The 17,988-nt window shown below is 43.2% G+C and overlaps 2 protein-coding genes across 2 annotated transcripts; one reads left to right on the forward strand and one right to left on the reverse strand.

The window, feature by feature from the left end:
• Nucleotides 1-4,925: 4,925 nt before the first annotated feature.
• On the reverse strand, nucleotides 4,926-6,779 carry LOC308077256 (glycosylphosphatidylinositol anchor attachment 1 protein-like; the record flags this gene model as incomplete). The annotated part of the gene is made up of 1 exon (XM_080417878.1): nucleotides 4,926-6,779. One exon carries the CDS (start codon nucleotides 6,777-6,779, stop codon nucleotides 4,926-4,928), a length of 1,854 nt encoding a protein of 617 aa, XP_080274004.1.
• Nucleotide 6,780: 1 nt separating this feature from the next.
• Nucleotides 6,781-17,806, forward strand: LOC308076902 (extracellular calcium-sensing receptor-like; the record flags this gene model as incomplete). The annotated part of the gene is made up of 9 exons (XM_080417419.1): nucleotides 6,781-6,803; nucleotides 12,282-12,561; nucleotides 12,990-13,076; nucleotides 13,866-14,135; nucleotides 14,424-14,630; nucleotides 15,225-15,500; nucleotides 16,360-16,587; nucleotides 16,680-16,803; nucleotides 16,893-17,806. The coding sequence occupies 9 exons, from the start codon at nucleotides 6,781-6,783 to the stop codon at nucleotides 17,804-17,806; spliced, it is 2,409 nt and encodes an 802-aa protein (XP_080273545.1).
• Nucleotides 17,807-17,988: the final 182 nt, after the last annotated feature.

Raw genomic sequence — 17,988 nt, forward strand, 5'->3', positions numbered from 1 at the left:
TCCGTGTTAAACTCGGTCGGTGTTACAGCGTATCTTGTAATTCCTACCCTGAAACATGGCTGTCATATCATCATGACAATCATTGTGGTCTGTACATCTACATAAACTTTATGATTTCAAATATAAAGTGCTTACCCCATGGCCACGGATATTACAATTATGTTCGGACCCTCAAAAGTACCTGTACCTTCCGTATTGTTCAATAAAAAGCATTTTAATCCGATCGGTGGCCATTTTCTCCGCACTTTCTCCATTATGCTTTCAACTACGAGACCCTATCGGTTGGGAGGTGTATTGCACTCTGATACATTATTAGAAAATGGCCACCAATCGGATTAAAATGCTTTTTATTAAACAATACGGACGATACAGGTACTTCTGAGGGGCCACACATAATTGTAACATCCGTGGCCATGGGGTATTAAAGATTTGAAATCTGAACGTTGATGTAGATGTACGGGCCGTAATTAGAGAAAGTGCTAACACCAGGTTGAAGTCTATCCATGGCATGACTGTCATTGTCATAGTCATTTTTCAGGGCTACTATGATGGATGTTTTATTGAACTCGGTTCCCAGAGCCTGCAACAGCGGGTCTTCAACGTTTTTCAGGCCATATGACCCTTAGTTGAGAGATAAATGAAGCAGGGACCCCCACTACACATTGTATAAAATTGTGTTGCACGTTTAAACTTTTTTTGTAAATTTCATAAATAGCTTGGACTTATTTGACAGTGCTATCATCAGTGTTGTGAAAATGTATGTTTTGGTGTGTTTACACATTGTCTTTTCTATTAATATATTGGATTCATGTTAATGTTGATGTGTATTTTTGTTGCCAGACCCAGGGGGTCGGCCTACAGGAGGCTTTGTCGGTCGGTCGGTCTGTCCCTCTTTTCCTCTGCACACACGTCATGCGAAGTCCGGCCATTCAGATTTCAACCACTAGGGGTCTGGCAGTGCTCCGAGGAGCACCTTTTCTAGTTCCATTTAGTGTGTACTTGGTCTGCTCTTTTTGCCAGACCCAGAGGGTCGGCCTACATGAGGCTTTGCCGGTCGGTCGGTGGGTCGGTCGGTCGGTCGGTCTGTCCCTCTTTTCCTCTGCACACACGTCATGCGAAGTCCGGCCATTCAGATTTCAACGTGGGTCTGGCAGTGCTCCGAGGAGCACCTTTTCTAGTTTTAGCCATAACCATTATTTTATACTTTGGGCAATTAAACAAGACCAGGAGACCTGGTTCTGCCAGACTCAGACTTCACATGACGTGTCAGCCTGTGTCTATGCCCATGTATGGACGAAAGGGGGACAGACTTTTATGGCTGGGGCCTAAGGACAAAGTGACCAAAACCATTTTTTTGCCCATGTATGGAGAAAACAGGTAAACAACATGCCCATGTATGGACGAAAGGGGGACAGACTTTTATGGCTGGGGCCTGGGACAAAGTGACCATGCCCATGTATGGAGAAAACAGGTACAAAGCCTCATGTAAGCCAGACCCCCTGGGTCCGGCAAAAATGATATGTATTTGACCCTGAAATTGACCCTTATGTGTCTGTAACTCTGAGAGTGTACAAATGGAATTACATTAACACTGATGATGATACTACGGTGTAGATTGGGACCCCCAATAAATTAAAATGGTTGAGTCCCTGGCATATCTTTTCAAATGTGAGATGTTTCTACAACATGGTCAATGACAGAAGCCTGACTTCGGCACCGTCCTATTTCTACCTAATGACGTCATCACGCAACATCATCGCAACATCATCGCAACCATGTCGTTGTCCTTTAAAATGACTGTACAATAAACTAAATGGCAATTTAGCAATTTGGACCAAGACATTCACCTGCTTTCAGAGATCCTCAGTGAATTGTAATAATGTTTCGTTGGACGGTACATCTGAAAGGGAGAGAAAGGCATTGCCATCGTGCTGTGGTAGTCGGACTCAAGCTGTACATTTTTATGAAATACATGACAATACACGACACTGATCATATGGAAATGTACATCTTCAACACAGTATCTGTGCGCTGGATGAAGTGGTCCCCAGTGACCAGTGGAAGAGGAGATCGTCCCCTTGAGATTCCCACCAGGCGCATGTCCTACACAGCTGTGCTGATAGAAGATATCATCTACATCTGGGGAGGGTTTGACAGCTGGCCATATCAGTGCTACAATGAGCTTCATGCATTTGATGTCGGCACTCAGAGATGGTTCAAACCCAAGGTTTCTGGGACTGTACCAGACGCAAGGCGTGACCACTCAGCCTGTGTCCTCGTGAAGGTCATGTACATCCATGGGGGGTCGAGGTCGACTGAATACACTAACGACACCTACAAGTTGGACACCACCACGATGGTCTGGTCTTTAATTAACAGCAGAGGCCCTCGCCCACCTGTTTCAGGATCTCATTCTTCCACCATCATCGGGAAAAATATGTTTGTATTAGGGGGCTATGGTGCCGGTGGCCAGGGGAGCAACACCTACAGCCAAAACATCAGGGTATTTGACACACAGACCAACTGCTGGCTGAGCACGCCTTCTTCGCAGCTTCTTCCAGAAGGACACAGAGGTCATTCAGCCTTTGCCTATAATGAAGAGTTGTACATATGTGGTGGTGACCACATCAGCCCGACATTTGATGTGTGGAAATTCAATCCAGCGGCCTTCTCTTGGAATAAGGTTGAGACCAAGGGGAAAAGCCCGCCTCAGACGAATTACATGTGCTGCTGCATGGTGGGAGATCGCATCGTCATTGTTGGAGGGAGGAACTTTCGTAAATATGAATTTGATGGACGAAACACACACGTCAACATAACATCCACTTATGACTTGTACATTCTAGACTTAAGTCCTAGTCTAAAGATGTTATGCAAGCTAGCGGTTATTCATTATGGTCTGGAACGGTCGGAACTCCCACACGACATCAGGTGGGAACTGACCATAGACTGTAAAAAAGAAATGGACCAAGTGTCTCTAAAAATGTTGTGTCTTAGAAAAAAAGTCAAAATCTGGTTGGACACTCCCCCCCCGACCTGAGGCCGATTCTACAAATGCCTTCTAAATCAGTAGTTCTCAAACTCTTTTGTGCCAAGGATCCCGTCCCCAAAATTATATGCATTTGGCCGCGGACCCCCATCTGAATTTGTTTTGTACCAGGGACCCCCCCAGAAGAGAAGATTTGTGTACAAAAAAAATCTAAAAATATCTCTTTTTTTTTTCTCCAAACACATTAAAAAAATGTTCAAGAATAGCAGATGTACAAGTGACGCGTTGCGCTTGTACATCTGCTATCCCTCTGCTATCCCTCTTGTACATCTGCTGTCCCTCTTTTCCTCTGCACACACGTCATGCGAAATCCGGCCATTCAGATTTCAACGTGGGTCTGGTAGTGCTCCGAGGAGCACCTTTTCTAGTTTCCCACTACACCAACCAAAAATAGCAGTTCTAAAAATAAGGAATCTCATTTTAAATAAGCCAAGCGCTTTTATGAGCGATCCAGTTTAGAGGACCTTGTATTGTGAATTGTACTTCCGTGTCTTTCTAAATAAAGTATTCAATCAATCAATCAATCAATCTACAAGCTCCCAAAGTGTTGTGAACTTGTAGATATTAGTATTAGTAGTTTTATTAATAATATGATACATTATATTTAAAAAATAACGTATAAGCTCCAAAACAACTTCATTACACTGTGAGATTCAGAATCTCGCGGAATCTTCTTGATGCTTGTGTTACCATTCTGGTTGTCACATGAATACACACACACTTCATCATGTCTTACGGTCTTTTCATTAGGTTATACTGGCTGCTAAATGTGTGCTATATGTCCGCACGCACGCACGCACACACTCAGTGTTGAAAGTATTCAGTAGTCATATTTGTCTTAATTTGCATGTATTTCTTTATTCATAGGACAGTGAAACAATGTTTCCAACAGCTTGGAAAAACATTCTTAGAAATAGGCCTACCCATTGAGCTCTGACAGGTCACCACTATAACAAGTAAGACGTGCGAACGCTGGAAGCGAACGCAGCTCGAAAATATTGTGAATTTACGGACTTGTAATCCGTGTTATTTCACCGTGATGGGGAGAGAACATTGACATTGTGTGTGTGTGTGTGTGTGTGTGTGTGTGTGTGTGTGTGTGTGTGTGTGTGTGTGTGTGTGTGTGTTTTGCAGGCTGTTGTGCATTTTAATCAGAGCTTCGCCTTCGCCGCTCCTCCTTCCGCGTTCGCAAAAAGGTGTGACCGTTAAGATTCTTGAAGAGAAAAATAAAGACCATTCTGAAATATGAATATGATGGTCTCACTATACCGCTTGCTGAGGGTTTGATACTGAAATAGGCTATAAATATGAAGTAACGAGGGTCTCATTATACGGTGAACAATCCTCAAACATAAATATGAAGTGCATCAGAAGCAGTGTGAGCTAGAGAAGCTCAAGCTACTGTGTATCTGTCCACTATGGCATTTGAACATCCAATGTCCTTCACTCTTAATAAAACTTAAGTTCTGAAAAATCTCAAAAGTGATTGCAGCTCCTACCTGCTGACTGTAAGCTTGTATCTGCCCTCATAATGACTTTTTGCCAGACCCAGAGGGTCGGCCTACATGAGGCTTTGTCGGTCTGTCCCTCTTTTCCTACCTGTGTCCCTCTTTTCCTACAGTCTGTCCCTCTTTTCCTACCTGTCCCCTTGATTGGCCAAGCTTCGCCTGACGTAGTGCTCTGATCTTCAACCACTAGGGGTCTGGCAGTGCTCCGAGGAGCATTTTCTCTAGTTCTTGAAGGTTTCTATTTAGAGACATTACACCCTGTGCAATCTACCGGTTGAAATAGAGAACCAATACAACACCAAACACTGAGATTTCCTATTGCCAAAAAGTGATTGCAGCTCTTGGCCTGCTGACAGTATCTACTAGTACTACTTCCAGAAAAGAATATTCCAGAGCAGCAGCCAGCAGGGGTAGATCATCAAGGCCACAAGAGGGTAGACCAGAGAGCCATACAGGGAGTTGTCCAGGATTCCCTGTGAGATGGCAGACAGGAAGAGTATCCAGCCATCCAGGAAGCTGACAGGCATTTCCTGCAGCTCCTGGAAGAAGAACACGCTGAAAAGTAGTGTGCCGGCAGGGCTGAGGATGATCATGATGAAAGCTGACAGAAACTTTGGTACGTCGGGTGTGATGAAGGCTGCCAGGGGCACCAAGGTGAGAGCCAAGATGAAGCCCAGGGAGAAGTTGATGAAGGCCGTGCAACCCAGCAGCAGAGTCAAGTACAAGACAGCCACCAGCTTCAGAACTCTCCAACCCTGCTCCGTATGCTGTCCTGACAGCGGCCTGTGTGTGCTGTGAGGAAGAGCGAGGCCTGCTGTGTAGATGACAATGACCGTCATGACAACAGCCTCCGTCTCAGACAGAGGGAAGTGTCCCACAGCCATGTTCTGAGAACGGATGGGCAGGGTGTACAGAGCCACGCCTGTCAGCTGGCTGATCACGATCGGAGTCAACACGGACAACAGCACCCCCGGAGGGCTGGATGGCAGCTTGATGTCAGTGACGCCATTGTCTGCTCTTGATGGTGGAGATACAAGTTGAACCCATAAGTCAAAAGCATGAAGCAACGGTATGACAGCGAACAGGCCAAAAGCTGGCATGTAGTTAGCAATGGAGACGAAGTGAGAGAGCGATGACATGAGATAGAAGAAGTAGGAGCGGTGCAGGCGATCCGAGAGATTATTGAGCTTCCGATACATTCCTTCCATGAGACTGCCGACTTTGGTGGCATCAGCCTTGTACTGGTGAAAACTGTTGATCCCCTTGATGGAGGCAGCATCTATGTGGTAGCGCAAGAACAGTCCGTGGTCACCCCAGGGCCGTCCACTGGCCTGCTTCATTACCATCAGCAACATGGTCTGGACATTATGGCTGTAACCTGACACTGTGTCCCAGTCTTTCCTCTGAAGCTTGCCCTGGATGGTGCAGGGAACCCTTATCATCTGGCAGAAGGTATTGAAGAGGTTGGCCAGATCCAGGTTGGGCAGCTGACCATTAAGCCCCTCTAGAACCAGGTCTAAGCTGGTGATAACATCACTGCTGAGCTCCAAGGACAATGCTGCCTGGATGGAGCCACCACGGCCTTGGAGTGGAGACCAGTCCATACCCGTAGTATTGGTGTGGTGGTAGCCCTCCAGCCAGGCCTGCATACCAATCAGGTCATGATCATTCACCAGGAAGATTATATCCTTGGCCCAATAAATCTCACTCCGGAAGGACTGTGCCAAGCCAAGCAGAAGGCCCACAGCCTGGTTGTTGCTATTCCCTGGGTTGGAGGGGGCACTCAGCACCAGGGCTTCGGTGCGATGTGCTCTAGGAGCCCGCAGAATCCCATATACATTAGTACCTTTCACAATAAATCTCTCTTTGTTTTCATCAGGGAAGGGGAGTGTGTGGTCGAAAGTCTGGGTAAACACCTCCAGCCCTTGAGACTGCATGGTTTTCACCAGCCAATCCACGGGCATCCCATCCGCCTTCTTTTTGTGAGCCGCAAACTCCCTGCCAGTGGCCATAGCCATCTCCCCTGCTGTAAAATGCTCCTGAAACACAGTGGGATAAAAGGCATTCTCTGCCATGTGTGGACGCAGCATAAACGGCTCAAAGGCAAGGCCCATGAACCATGCCACGCCTGCAATGTAACATATAACAGAGATCAGGGCTTTCCGGCGGATGAGCACGCTTGTCAAAGCACGCCTTCTGTTTGGATCTAACAGTAGTCCCATCATGAATGCTGTCCTGCAGGCCGGGTAAAGTGTTGTGCACAACACGACTTAAGATGGTGCAACCTTCTTCGGCAACTATAAAGGGCCAATATTGTCAAACTGCAAAACCGATGATGTGGCGTGTGATATAACCAGGAAAGGGTGCCCAATGTTCCTCCACACCAAATACTATTTGGTAACATCCATACTTGGGCATGACTGACATGGAACTCCGTATTTGGGCATGTCTGTACATCATTGTAACATCATAGTGATGACGTGGGAAGATGATGACATAATCAGGAGAGAGTTGAGACCATAGAGTTTTAAAACGAAAACAGGAAATTACAGGCCCATTACCGGCCAATTCCCGTCCTTTCAAAGCTGCTAACCCAGCTTATAGTACTCCCTTGTTCCTGCTTTTGCATGCGCAGTAGTGTCCACGGGGGGCCTTCGGATGCGTAGTAGTGTCTACCTCTGTGTGCAAGCTCGTGAGTTGAACCCATTGGTCGAAACCCTTTCCGCTCGTTCATGTAATGGGCCCCAACTGTGGTGAAGCTGCACTACCAGAGTCGGCCACCGGAAGGGAAGCAGAGTGCAGATTTGCATATAGTTGTTAGCTTGTAGATCTGCCATTTTCAAATAGCAGATCGCATATAGGGTTAAAGTGGTTAAACTGATTTTGATATAAACACATTTTGCTGGGGCCCCCCTGGAACACCCCTGGACCCCACTTTGAGAATAGATGGCGCATCCACTTGCACCCATCGCCTATTCTGTGGCCAACATTCGTCAAAAATAGTAGATGTCGCAACGAGTCACAATGTGAGTTTGTAGATCGGCAAAGGTCATAGTGTTTGGGCCTAGTGGTCCTGGCATTATACCCACCAATCTGGGCCCCCTACAGTCTTATGTGAAACCTGTTGTCTCCAACCTTGGAGTCAAATTTGACAATCTGCTCAAATTGGATAAACAGGTTAATGCTGTGGTCAGCTCCAGTTTCTACCATCTGAGACTACTTGCCCGAATTAAATCTGTTCTGTCCTTCAATGATTTTGAGCGAGTCATTCACGCCTTTATTTCCACACGTCTGGACTACTGTAACGCGCTATATGTCGGGCTAAATCAAGCCTCCTTGGCACGCCTGCAGCTAGTCCAAAATTCTGCGGCACGCCTCCTGACAGGAACCAGTAAGCGTGAGCACATTACGCCCGTGCTGGCCTCACTCCACTGGCTACCTGTTCGCTTCAGAATTGATTTTAAAATTGTATTGTTTGTTTTTAAATCCCTGAATGGCTTGGCACCTCAGTACCTCTCTGACCTCATAAAGGTCTATACCCCCTCAAGGTCACTGCGGTCTGCTGGCCAGCTAAGTCTCGAGGTCACAGTAAGGACCAAATTAAAGACCAGAGGCGACCGAGCCTTTGCTGCCATAGCCCCCACCCTATGGAATGCGCTCCCCCCCATGTTAAAAGGGCCCCCACCATTGAGACTTTTAAATCTCGGCTTAAGACACACTTTTACACCTTGGCATTTTAACCCCGCTTGAGAGTTTTCTGTGGTCTATGTCCTATTTGTTTTCTGTGTTTTTGATGGTGTTTTCTGTGTTTTTAGCTTATTTTAGCTTGTATTTTGCATGATTTTCTGTACAGCACTTTGTAAACCCTTAACCCTGGTTGTGAAATGTGCTATATAAATAAAGTGGATTGGATTGGATTGGAAATGTTCCCCTCAGAATAAGGATGCTAGGGTTCAAGTGGTTAATGTAAAATAAATCCTATCACACAAACATTTGGTGACCCTCCTATTGTAAATCTAAGGACCACCTAGGGGTCCCGGACCCCCTGTTGAAGACCCATGTTCTATAACCAGGTGTTGGCTGTGTACTGGGATCAGTGTGGGTTGGTTCTAGATTATAACCAGGTTGTCAGGTTGTACTGGGATCAATTGGTAGAACTGGACATTGTTCTATAACCAGGTGTTTAGTGTTGGGTTGTACTGGGATCAGTGTGGCAAAAACATTGAATAAATGTGACTAACAATAGCATAATGCAGTTGTGTCTTCCATCATCACACCAACTCTTAATATTTTGAGGGAAAAAATAAGAATTCATTAATTCTATTAATAAAGAATTTTATTACATTTTTATACAATGCGGGCGCACATGACTCTCCCCAGCCGTAGCACCGGGCCTAACTTTTTTCCTACAGAAAACCCTGCATCTCCTATACATTTATTCTGAAGCTCATTCTGTCATCTTTCACGGGGCCTGCGCTGTTATAGGAGGAGGATGTATTAGCACTGAAGAAAATTACAAATCTTCTATAACAGAAATTCTCTACCCTTTGTAACTCAAGGCCCACCTGGGTATGTGTTAAGATGATGGTCAGGGCCCACATACCAAAATAAATGTAATAATGATGATATGTGTACTTGTACTATATATATATATATATATATATATATATATATATAGAATCATATTTTAAACATGCTGCAAAGAGTAGGTCAACTTTATGCTTGCATAATGCATGGTTGCAAAATTAACTACGCTTCTCCAGCGCTTAAAACAAATATTAAGACATGACAGTAGTTTGTTATCCATATTTTCATTAAACTTTTAAACCGTTTGGGCAGTATACCTCCGCGGCCCACTGAGAGCAGTTCTGAGGCCCACAAATGACTGTTCTGTATTATGATGTGATGTTGGATGACTTTTATGCAAAAGACCAGTGGTCACGTCACGTGTCACATGAAGTGGACAGTTCTATCAGTAAAGCGATGCAATGAAACTATTCAATTACGATAAAAATGTAGGCATTCATCAGACGTGCTTATCGAGAGTGACTTTTAAAGTTACATTATTTTAAGTGACAGTCACATCATTGTAGGAGAAATAGGCATTTGTATAAGGATAATTACACTTTAGACAGTCTAAAAAATGAAAAGAATAAACAGCTGATTTTGCAAGGCATTGACCCATGTGATATTTAATTAGTGTTCTTGGAATGTTTCAACCTTGTGTCTTCTCAATGGCCTATTGATACAGTATGTCTCCTAGTCCTGGGTTAATTAAAAACAACATGTTTTGTCAGATTACATCACTCAGCTAAGGGACTGTCATTTGGGAGCAGAGCTCATTGCAGGAACACCTCTGTGAGTTGAAGATGCCTTATTGCCTTAGGCTTCAACCTTGTTTTCCCTCACACCTCAGCCACTTTAACTAGCTAACATCATCAACTCTGCCATCTCAGTTCCCACTGGAACGTGTCTTTCAAGTCAGTTGCATCATGGGCCTCTGTAGGCTACATGAGAAGTGAGAAGTTGGTCACTCGGATACTGCTACCACCTCTACTGTCATTGACCCTGATATTTACTGTAATTACAGTCTCAACTTCGTAAGCATTTCACTCTTTGTGCACATGCATACCAAATAATATATCTATTCTAGGCTATATCTACAGTATCTGTCAAAATCTCTGCCTGCCTGCCTGCCTGCCTGCCTGCCTGCCTGTCTGTCTGTCTGTCTGTCTGTCTGTCTGTCTGTCTGTCTGTCTGTCTGTCTGTCTGTCTGTCTGTCTGCCTTGGGCATAAATCGGGCACCATCTGACTGAACGGCCTCAGTGTCGAGTGGCAATTCGATCCAGTTTCCAAAAAGAGAAGAACCACAAATGTCCACGGGTCTGCGGAAGAATCTCTGTATTTTTGGAGAGTGTGGGCACCGGCCTCCTGATTGGCCAACCCAACCCGTCTCCGTCTGCTTCACAGATTGGCCGAGCTTCCCATCACGTTTGTGCCGCTGCACCAATTTGTTTGTTATGTAGGCATCGTCTTCCCTGATTGGCTAACCGGACCCGTCGGTTCACTGATCTGTACCGCTTCGCCAATATAGTTGGCGTGGCGACATGTGAGAACCGTGAGCCTGAGATAAGTTCAGCGACTACCTCAGGCGTGGCTTTTACCCTTTTCCTCATTGATACCAAAAGTGTATACATGTGGTTATTTAGAGAAGTGGTTCTCAAACTTCCTTGAACCCCCTCAAGGAAGTTCTAACCCTTATAGGTCTATATGGAATTAAAGGGATTTGGTTCTGTTTGCTCTCTTATGAGGTGCCCTTGAACCTTAAAAAGGTCTCAGAACCACTGATTTAGAATATATTTTCTAGCCTAACTAGTGGGGCTCTAGGACAGCGATGATGGTCACTCCATCAATTCATCGTCCAACACTTTACTCCTAAACAAGACAACTCAAAACTACTAATACTAAAATACTGCTCAAATCATTTACTATTTTCAAATGAAGGGTGAACAGCTGGCACTGGGCCGGGGCACATGAACACTTCCTCTATTGGAAGTGAGCACACTCATGTCTATTCTATATTATTTATTTATTTACACTCCCCATTTTCTGTGACACTACCTGCACATAGTTTGAGCTAGAAACTGCATTCAAAGGTGTTAAGCTTTTAAGCGTGTCATGAGGATGTGTTTACCTTTTTTGATGTAAGACTACACATTTGGGCATAATCCAGGCACACCCACAGACAGACAGAGGCAACTTCAATTTAAGTAGTAGATACATTGATTTTTGAAATATTTGACTTTAATTTCATAATGGAAGTCAATGGGCCTCAGATCAGGCTATTAGGAAGAAAACCCAGGCTGTATCCGCATATCTGGCTCCGGATCTTCAAATAATTAAATCAACAGGAAGTTGACATTTCTGTTAAAAACAAACAGTACTGGGTTTTCTATAGTACTATGGAAATAGTATAGAACACTTTAATTTTTTTGTATAGAATCAGCTTTGTTTTCATTTGTTTGCGGGCTGAAAAAGAGCCTCAGAGTGGTTTTGCTGTACAATGTAAGTCAATAAGGAGCATATTTCGTCAATTTCTAGTCAATGGAGAAATTATTTTTGATTTCTTGCCCACCTTTGGAGTTACATCATGTCAAGGTAACTACACAACCAAAACCTCTACCAAAGTGGTCTTGCCCTTTAAGCCCTGCCCCTACTGACAGATTATGTAATGACATACATTGGCACAGGGGACGGCATAGCACTGTGTATAAAATGTAACAACTGGACAAAGGACTTGGAAAAGGGGGGGTTAGACCGAGGAGGACAATCATGAGGGCTTCTCTAGACGTACACCTGCTTTCATATGTGTACTTGTACTTGATTTTGTTCTATTCCTCCTCTCCTATGTCTTCCTCCCCTTCCTCTTCTTGTGAGTTACAGGCACAGTTTAATCTCAACCAAATTTACAAGGCTGGCGACTTTATTCTGGGTGGCTTGTTTCATATCCACCTCTCTTCTATCTTCCCTGAGCTGTCTTTTACCTCCAAGCCACAGGACCCCACTTGCTATGGGTGAGTATCACTAATACAAAAGCAAATAAGAGAACAGGTTATTTGTTTAGAAAAATACTACCACAGGATAATGTGATGGTGTATATTTCTACAAAGATACATAATCAAGGTTACATGGGGCATTTTGTGTGTTAGTTTTGACATCCAAAGGTTCAGATGGGCCCAGACTATGGCTTTTGCAATTACTGAGATCAACAGAAACCCCAGCCTACTACCCAATGTGACTCTAGGATATAGGATTTATGATACCTGTCACAAGCTGGGAATTGCATTCCGTACAGCATTGTCATTGGTCAGTGGAAGAGAGGAGCAGTTTCAATTGGATGAGCGCTGTGTCGGGTCCCCTCCATTGCTCGGAATAGTGGGTGCTGATTCCTCCACAAATTCTATTGCCATCTCTAGTATATTAGGTTTATACAGAGTGCCCATGGTAAGTTTCCTACACTTAAATCCCATTTTCAAGTCTCAATTTGATTCATGCTTAATCAGAGAGAGACTTTTTACAGCTTGAAAGTCTCTCTCTCTCTCTCTCTCTCTCTGTCTGAGAGAGACAGACAGAGACAGAGACAGAGAGTAGGGACTGTGTGATTGATTATTGTTGTCTGTATTACGCAAAACCCAATGTCCACATGTCTTAGTACAAATGACAGTGTCGCTATCCATGGTGCTGAAGGGAACATAGAGCAGTGTTTGCCAAACAATTTTGAGTTGCGGACCCATTTTTATGGCTTGTGAGTAAATATTCATGTTTTTCACTAAATGTTTTCTCCCTGCTCTGCTCCGCACACAGGATCTCTGCTTACAGGAAAAACCTTTCACAAAATGTATAACAGAGCAGATGTTTTGTGTCTTTTTCAGGTGAGTTACTATGCTGCCTGCTCCTGTCTGAGTGACCAGATGCAGTTCCCATCCTTCTTTAGAACAATCCCAAGTGATGCCTTCCAGGTGAACTTCTACAGACTAGAGAGATCTGTTGGTATCAAGTAGTACATGTTCCACACACGACTGTCATACTCTACCTTTGGACTAGAACAAAGCCAAACACAAATGCATCGAATTAGAATATTTTTTATATAACTACAGTGCAACATCAATATTCTTTTATTGGCAGTGTAACCATATGTAAGTACTCTGTGCTGTGAACATATCAAAAATGATTCAGTCCCCCCCCTCCCCTCCCCTCCCCTCCCCTCCCCTCCCCTTTTTTCCACAATGCACTGCATTGCTAATATATTTATATTCAAATAAATTGAGTTTTGTTCAAATGGCCGTGTAGCCAAATGCAATCCGGTGTGAAAAGGCCTCTACAAAAATATTACAATTTTTAAAGATTTTTTTTTTTTAATGAAACCACACAAGGAACAAGCAGTTAGGAATCCTTTGAAATTCTACTGAGAAATAGCCTGTCTGCCCTAGTTAATTTCAGAACAGTCCTGGCGAACCATAAATGATACATTTTTAGGAAGGAAGGCCATACAAAATCTGCCCTCCTGCCACAATTGGCCCCCGGGCCGGACTTTGGACATGTCTCTAGGAGTGAGTGTAATTGATGTTTCATATTGCCTCTCAATTGCTTATATGTGTTACTGCTGGAGCTGAATGTCTCTGTTGACAGCATTAAAAGAGAATGATTAGGCCTTTTCTATTGTGGAATCTGTGCAGTAGATTCACTGTTTTACCCCTATGTGAATAACATAGCCTAAGCACTTATTCCTCCGTTCTTTATCTAATTAGGTACGAGCTATGCTCCAGATAATGAGGCGGTATGGTTGGACCTGGGCAGGGATGCTTTTTACTGATGATGACTATGGCCGCAATGCTGCCCGATCCTTCCAGTCTGACCTGGCCCAGTCGGGTTTGGGTTGTCTGGCATATGTGGAGGTTCTGCCCTGGGACCATGACCCAGCTGAAATTCAGAGAATTGTCACTGTGATGAAGAAATCGACAGCTCGTGTGGTCATTGTATTTCCATATGGGAGCTATCTAGTCGATCTCATGGAAGAGGTTAGGGTTATGATATAGATGCTAATTTAGTAATTCATAATTACAAGTAATCTGAAATAGCTGAAAATAGCTTTTATTTAAATTGAGTTAAATTTAATTTAGAAAACTAAACTTAACTGCAATGCAATTTTTCCAAGTTCTAATCAAATTGCTAAAAAAATTGTGTAGATTTTTTTGTTTATTCCCCCCCTTCCAATATTTCAGTATTTTTCACAGTAAGCAAACACGTCATACACCATGCACACATCTCACTGCTATAACACATTGCTATATTGTTATAATAAACAGGTGGTAAAGCAGGATGTGACAGGTCTGCAGTGGATAGCGAGTGAAGACTGGACATCATATGCCATACTGGAGTCTCCTCGTTTCCTGCCGTACCTGACAGGCGTCCTGGGCATTGCCATCCATCGTGGACAGATACCAGGTCTCAAGGACTTCTTGTTAAATATACATCCTGACAATGACCCTGACAACAGCCATGAAAATAGCATAGTGAGTATTTTGGTTCATTTGGCATTTAACCTGCCATGTCTGTTTTTAATTATTTACATGGTATTATATGTATTATTAAATATAGGATAAGTGGTATTTTTTGGTTAAAGCGATAGTGTTTTGTTAAAAAGTTAAAGCTATATTCTGACAGTAATCATTGCGATGGAGTGTTTGTTCAGTAACAGGGATCTCCCTATCTCTCCAGCTCTTTAGTAAACAAGAAATTCGTTTTCAGTTGGGTTGCAAATTTCAGCCAATCAGGAAAGAGTCCCCGTTTATCAGATTTTTTATAGTGTTCCAGTTCCAATTGTGTCTGCTCATTACTTTGTGTCATCACTTCCAATTTCACTAGTTAATCCTGTATCCCCTAAGAGTTCTCTCTCTCCTGATTGGATGAAATTGGTATCCCGAACCTGAAAAGGAATTGTCTGTTTAATAAAGAGCTGGACAGACAGGGAGTCTCCTGAGTCCTGTTACTGAACAAACACTCTAGCAATGATTACTATCATCATATCTCAAATAGAGATATTTAACACATATTTAACACAGAAATGTCACTTACCCTACCTTTACGTTTTCTTTGTGTTCCTTCAGGTGAGACAGTTTTGGGAGTACACATTTCGGTGTAAATTTGCACCCCTTCCGTCAGAGTGGGTGGATGCCGGTGGAATGATGTGTACAGGACAAGAGGACCTAGGAACAGCAGAAACAATACTTTTGGATTTGTCAGTCTTCAGGCCAGAGTACAATGTGTACAAGGCTGTGTATGCTCTGGCCCATGCTCTCCATGACATGTTGCAATGTGTGCCAGGAAGAGGGCCTTTCATTGGGCACACCTGTGCCAGTTTGCAGACAATACAGCCATGGCAGGTGTAATACTAATTCACGGATTACCTGTTTATGTTTCTAGTAAATTTGTAATGAATGTGTATGACATTGTTAAAAATCAAGAAATATATTATAATTGTTTTATAGTGATGTATAGTAATACTAATTGCCTTGCAGTAAATGTTTATCAGTGTGTTGTGCAGTAACACAGTTAAACAGAAGCTTTTGAGGGGGATACTATGTCGCGGTACACACACACTTGAACAGAGAAGGCCATTGTCATGAAAACATTTAAAATTTTATTTTTCACATGAGCCATATTTTAGTTAATTTAAACCACACATTAAGGGTGTGTGTAAAAAATCATTGGAATTGTTTACTTTGGTCGCCTTCGGACGTGTTGTGTCCCAGAGGGAAAAGCCGGTAATTAAACTACGGTATGCAGTTTTTTATTATTATTTTACCCCTGGAAACTACAAGAATCTTTTTTTTGTATGTAAAAATGTATGAGAATATGAGCCGGTATTTGGCAAAATAAATAAAATAATTTGAATAACCAGCTTGCAAATGAATGGACTAATCCCAATTTTGTTTACATGCACCCTTCATTTGTGGAAGAATTAAAAAAAAAAAATTAATGCCCCTTTTTTGCTGCCCAGACCCTCTTTTTGCAAAAATATGAATAGTTCCAATCTGAGGGTTTCTGAGGTGAAATGCAATAATCCATTCATAGACTTTTGGTGAGTAGGGACTAGGGGCTAGGACAAAATACAGTTCATGTCTGTATTGTGTTGTAAATACTATAAGTGTAGTTAATACAACTGCAGTCCAATGCATATTGCATACAGTAGGTTTTTTAAAGTCTCTTGCTCTTTATAATTTTGCTCATCACCATTTCTAGCTTGTCTATTATCTGGAAATGATAAACTTCACCACATCAATTGGTGAGCATGTATCCTTTGATGAGAATGGAGATGCTTTACCATTCTATGATGTCATCAACTGGGCGTGGCTCCCTGATGGAAGCACAAAGGTTCTTAATGTAGGTGTGTACAAGAAGTCAGCCTCCGGAGTTGAAGAACTCATCCTTGATGAAGACAGAATCTTCTGGAACTTTGAACCCAAAAAGGTCACTTCTTTATAAAACAGCTCATGTTGAGCTCATGATGTAAATGTAATTCAGTTTAAACTTAAATTGATCATTGCTACTTTCCTCTGTAGCCTCCTCGGTCAGTGTGCAGTGAGAGCTGTTCCCCTGGAACCCGTGTGGCCAGAAGGAAAGGGGAACCCGTCTGCTGCTTTGACTGCATTGCTTGCTCTGAGGGAGAGATCAGCAATGAGACTGGTAGGTCTAAGTCATGTATGTATGTAGTAGGTTATCTTTAGGCTGATACTGTACTTGTATATCCCTTTAACCGTGTCTAACTTCATTAGACTCTACAGAGTGCGGCAATTGTCCAGAGGACTTCTGGTCCAGTTCCAATCGTGACCACTGTGTCCCTAAGAGCATGGAGTTCCTCTCCTACCATGAGGCCCTGGGTATCTCCTTGACAACCATCTCATTGCTAGGCACACTTATCTGTGCCATTGTCCTGGGAATCTTCATCTATCATAGAAGCACACCCATGGTACGCGCCAACAACTCAGAACTCAGCTTCCTTCTTTTGTTGTCACTCAAACTATGTTTCTTGTGTTCACTTCTGTTCATTGGCCGTCCCAGGATCTGGACTTGTCAGCTGAGGCATGCAGCATTTGGGATCAGCTTTGTGCTGTGTGTCTCTTGTATCCTGGTAAAGACGATGGTGGTATTGGCTGTGTTCAAGGCCTCCAAGCCTGGGGGTGCAGACATTCTGAGATGGTTTGGTGCTATGCAGCAGAGAGGAACAGTTCTGTCTCTTACTTTCATCCAGGCAACAATCTGCACAGCCTGGCTTGTGTCTGCCTCACCAACTCCTAATAAAAACACCCAATATCACAGTGATAAGATAGTCTATGAGTGTGTGGTGGGATCAACGGTTGGATTTGCAGTGTTATTAGGTTATATTGGTTTACTGGCACTCCTCAGCTTCCTCCTAGCATTCATGGCAAGGAATCTTCCAGATAACTTCAATGAAGCCAAGTTAATCACTTTCAGCATGTTGATCTTCTGTGCAGTGTGGATAGCCTTCATCCCAGCATATATCAGCTCTCCAGGCAAATATGCGGATGTAGTGGAGGTATTTGCTATTTTAGCATCTAGTTTTGGCATTTTGGTGGCACTGTTTGGACCAAAGTGTTACATTATCCTTTTTAGACCTGAGAGAAACACTAAGAAGTCCATCATGGGTCGAGGTAGCACCGATACATAGATAGATGCATAAATTCAACAACAATAAATGTTCTGAGTGTATTTTATAACAAGTGTATATGATTTATTGCTGTTAACCGTGTTAGTAATAGACACATTTTTCTTTCAGATTAAATTAAAATAAATAAATAAAGAAAAGTTGGTGAAAAGTTGGTGAAAAGTTCATTATCCTACCTTAAAGGC

This window comes from Gymnoscopelus braueri, assembly GCF_963280865.1.
Source record: "Gymnoscopelus braueri genome assembly, chromosome: 21".
NCBI classification, from domain to species: Eukaryota; Metazoa; Chordata; class Actinopteri; order Myctophiformes; family Myctophidae; genus Gymnoscopelus; species Gymnoscopelus braueri.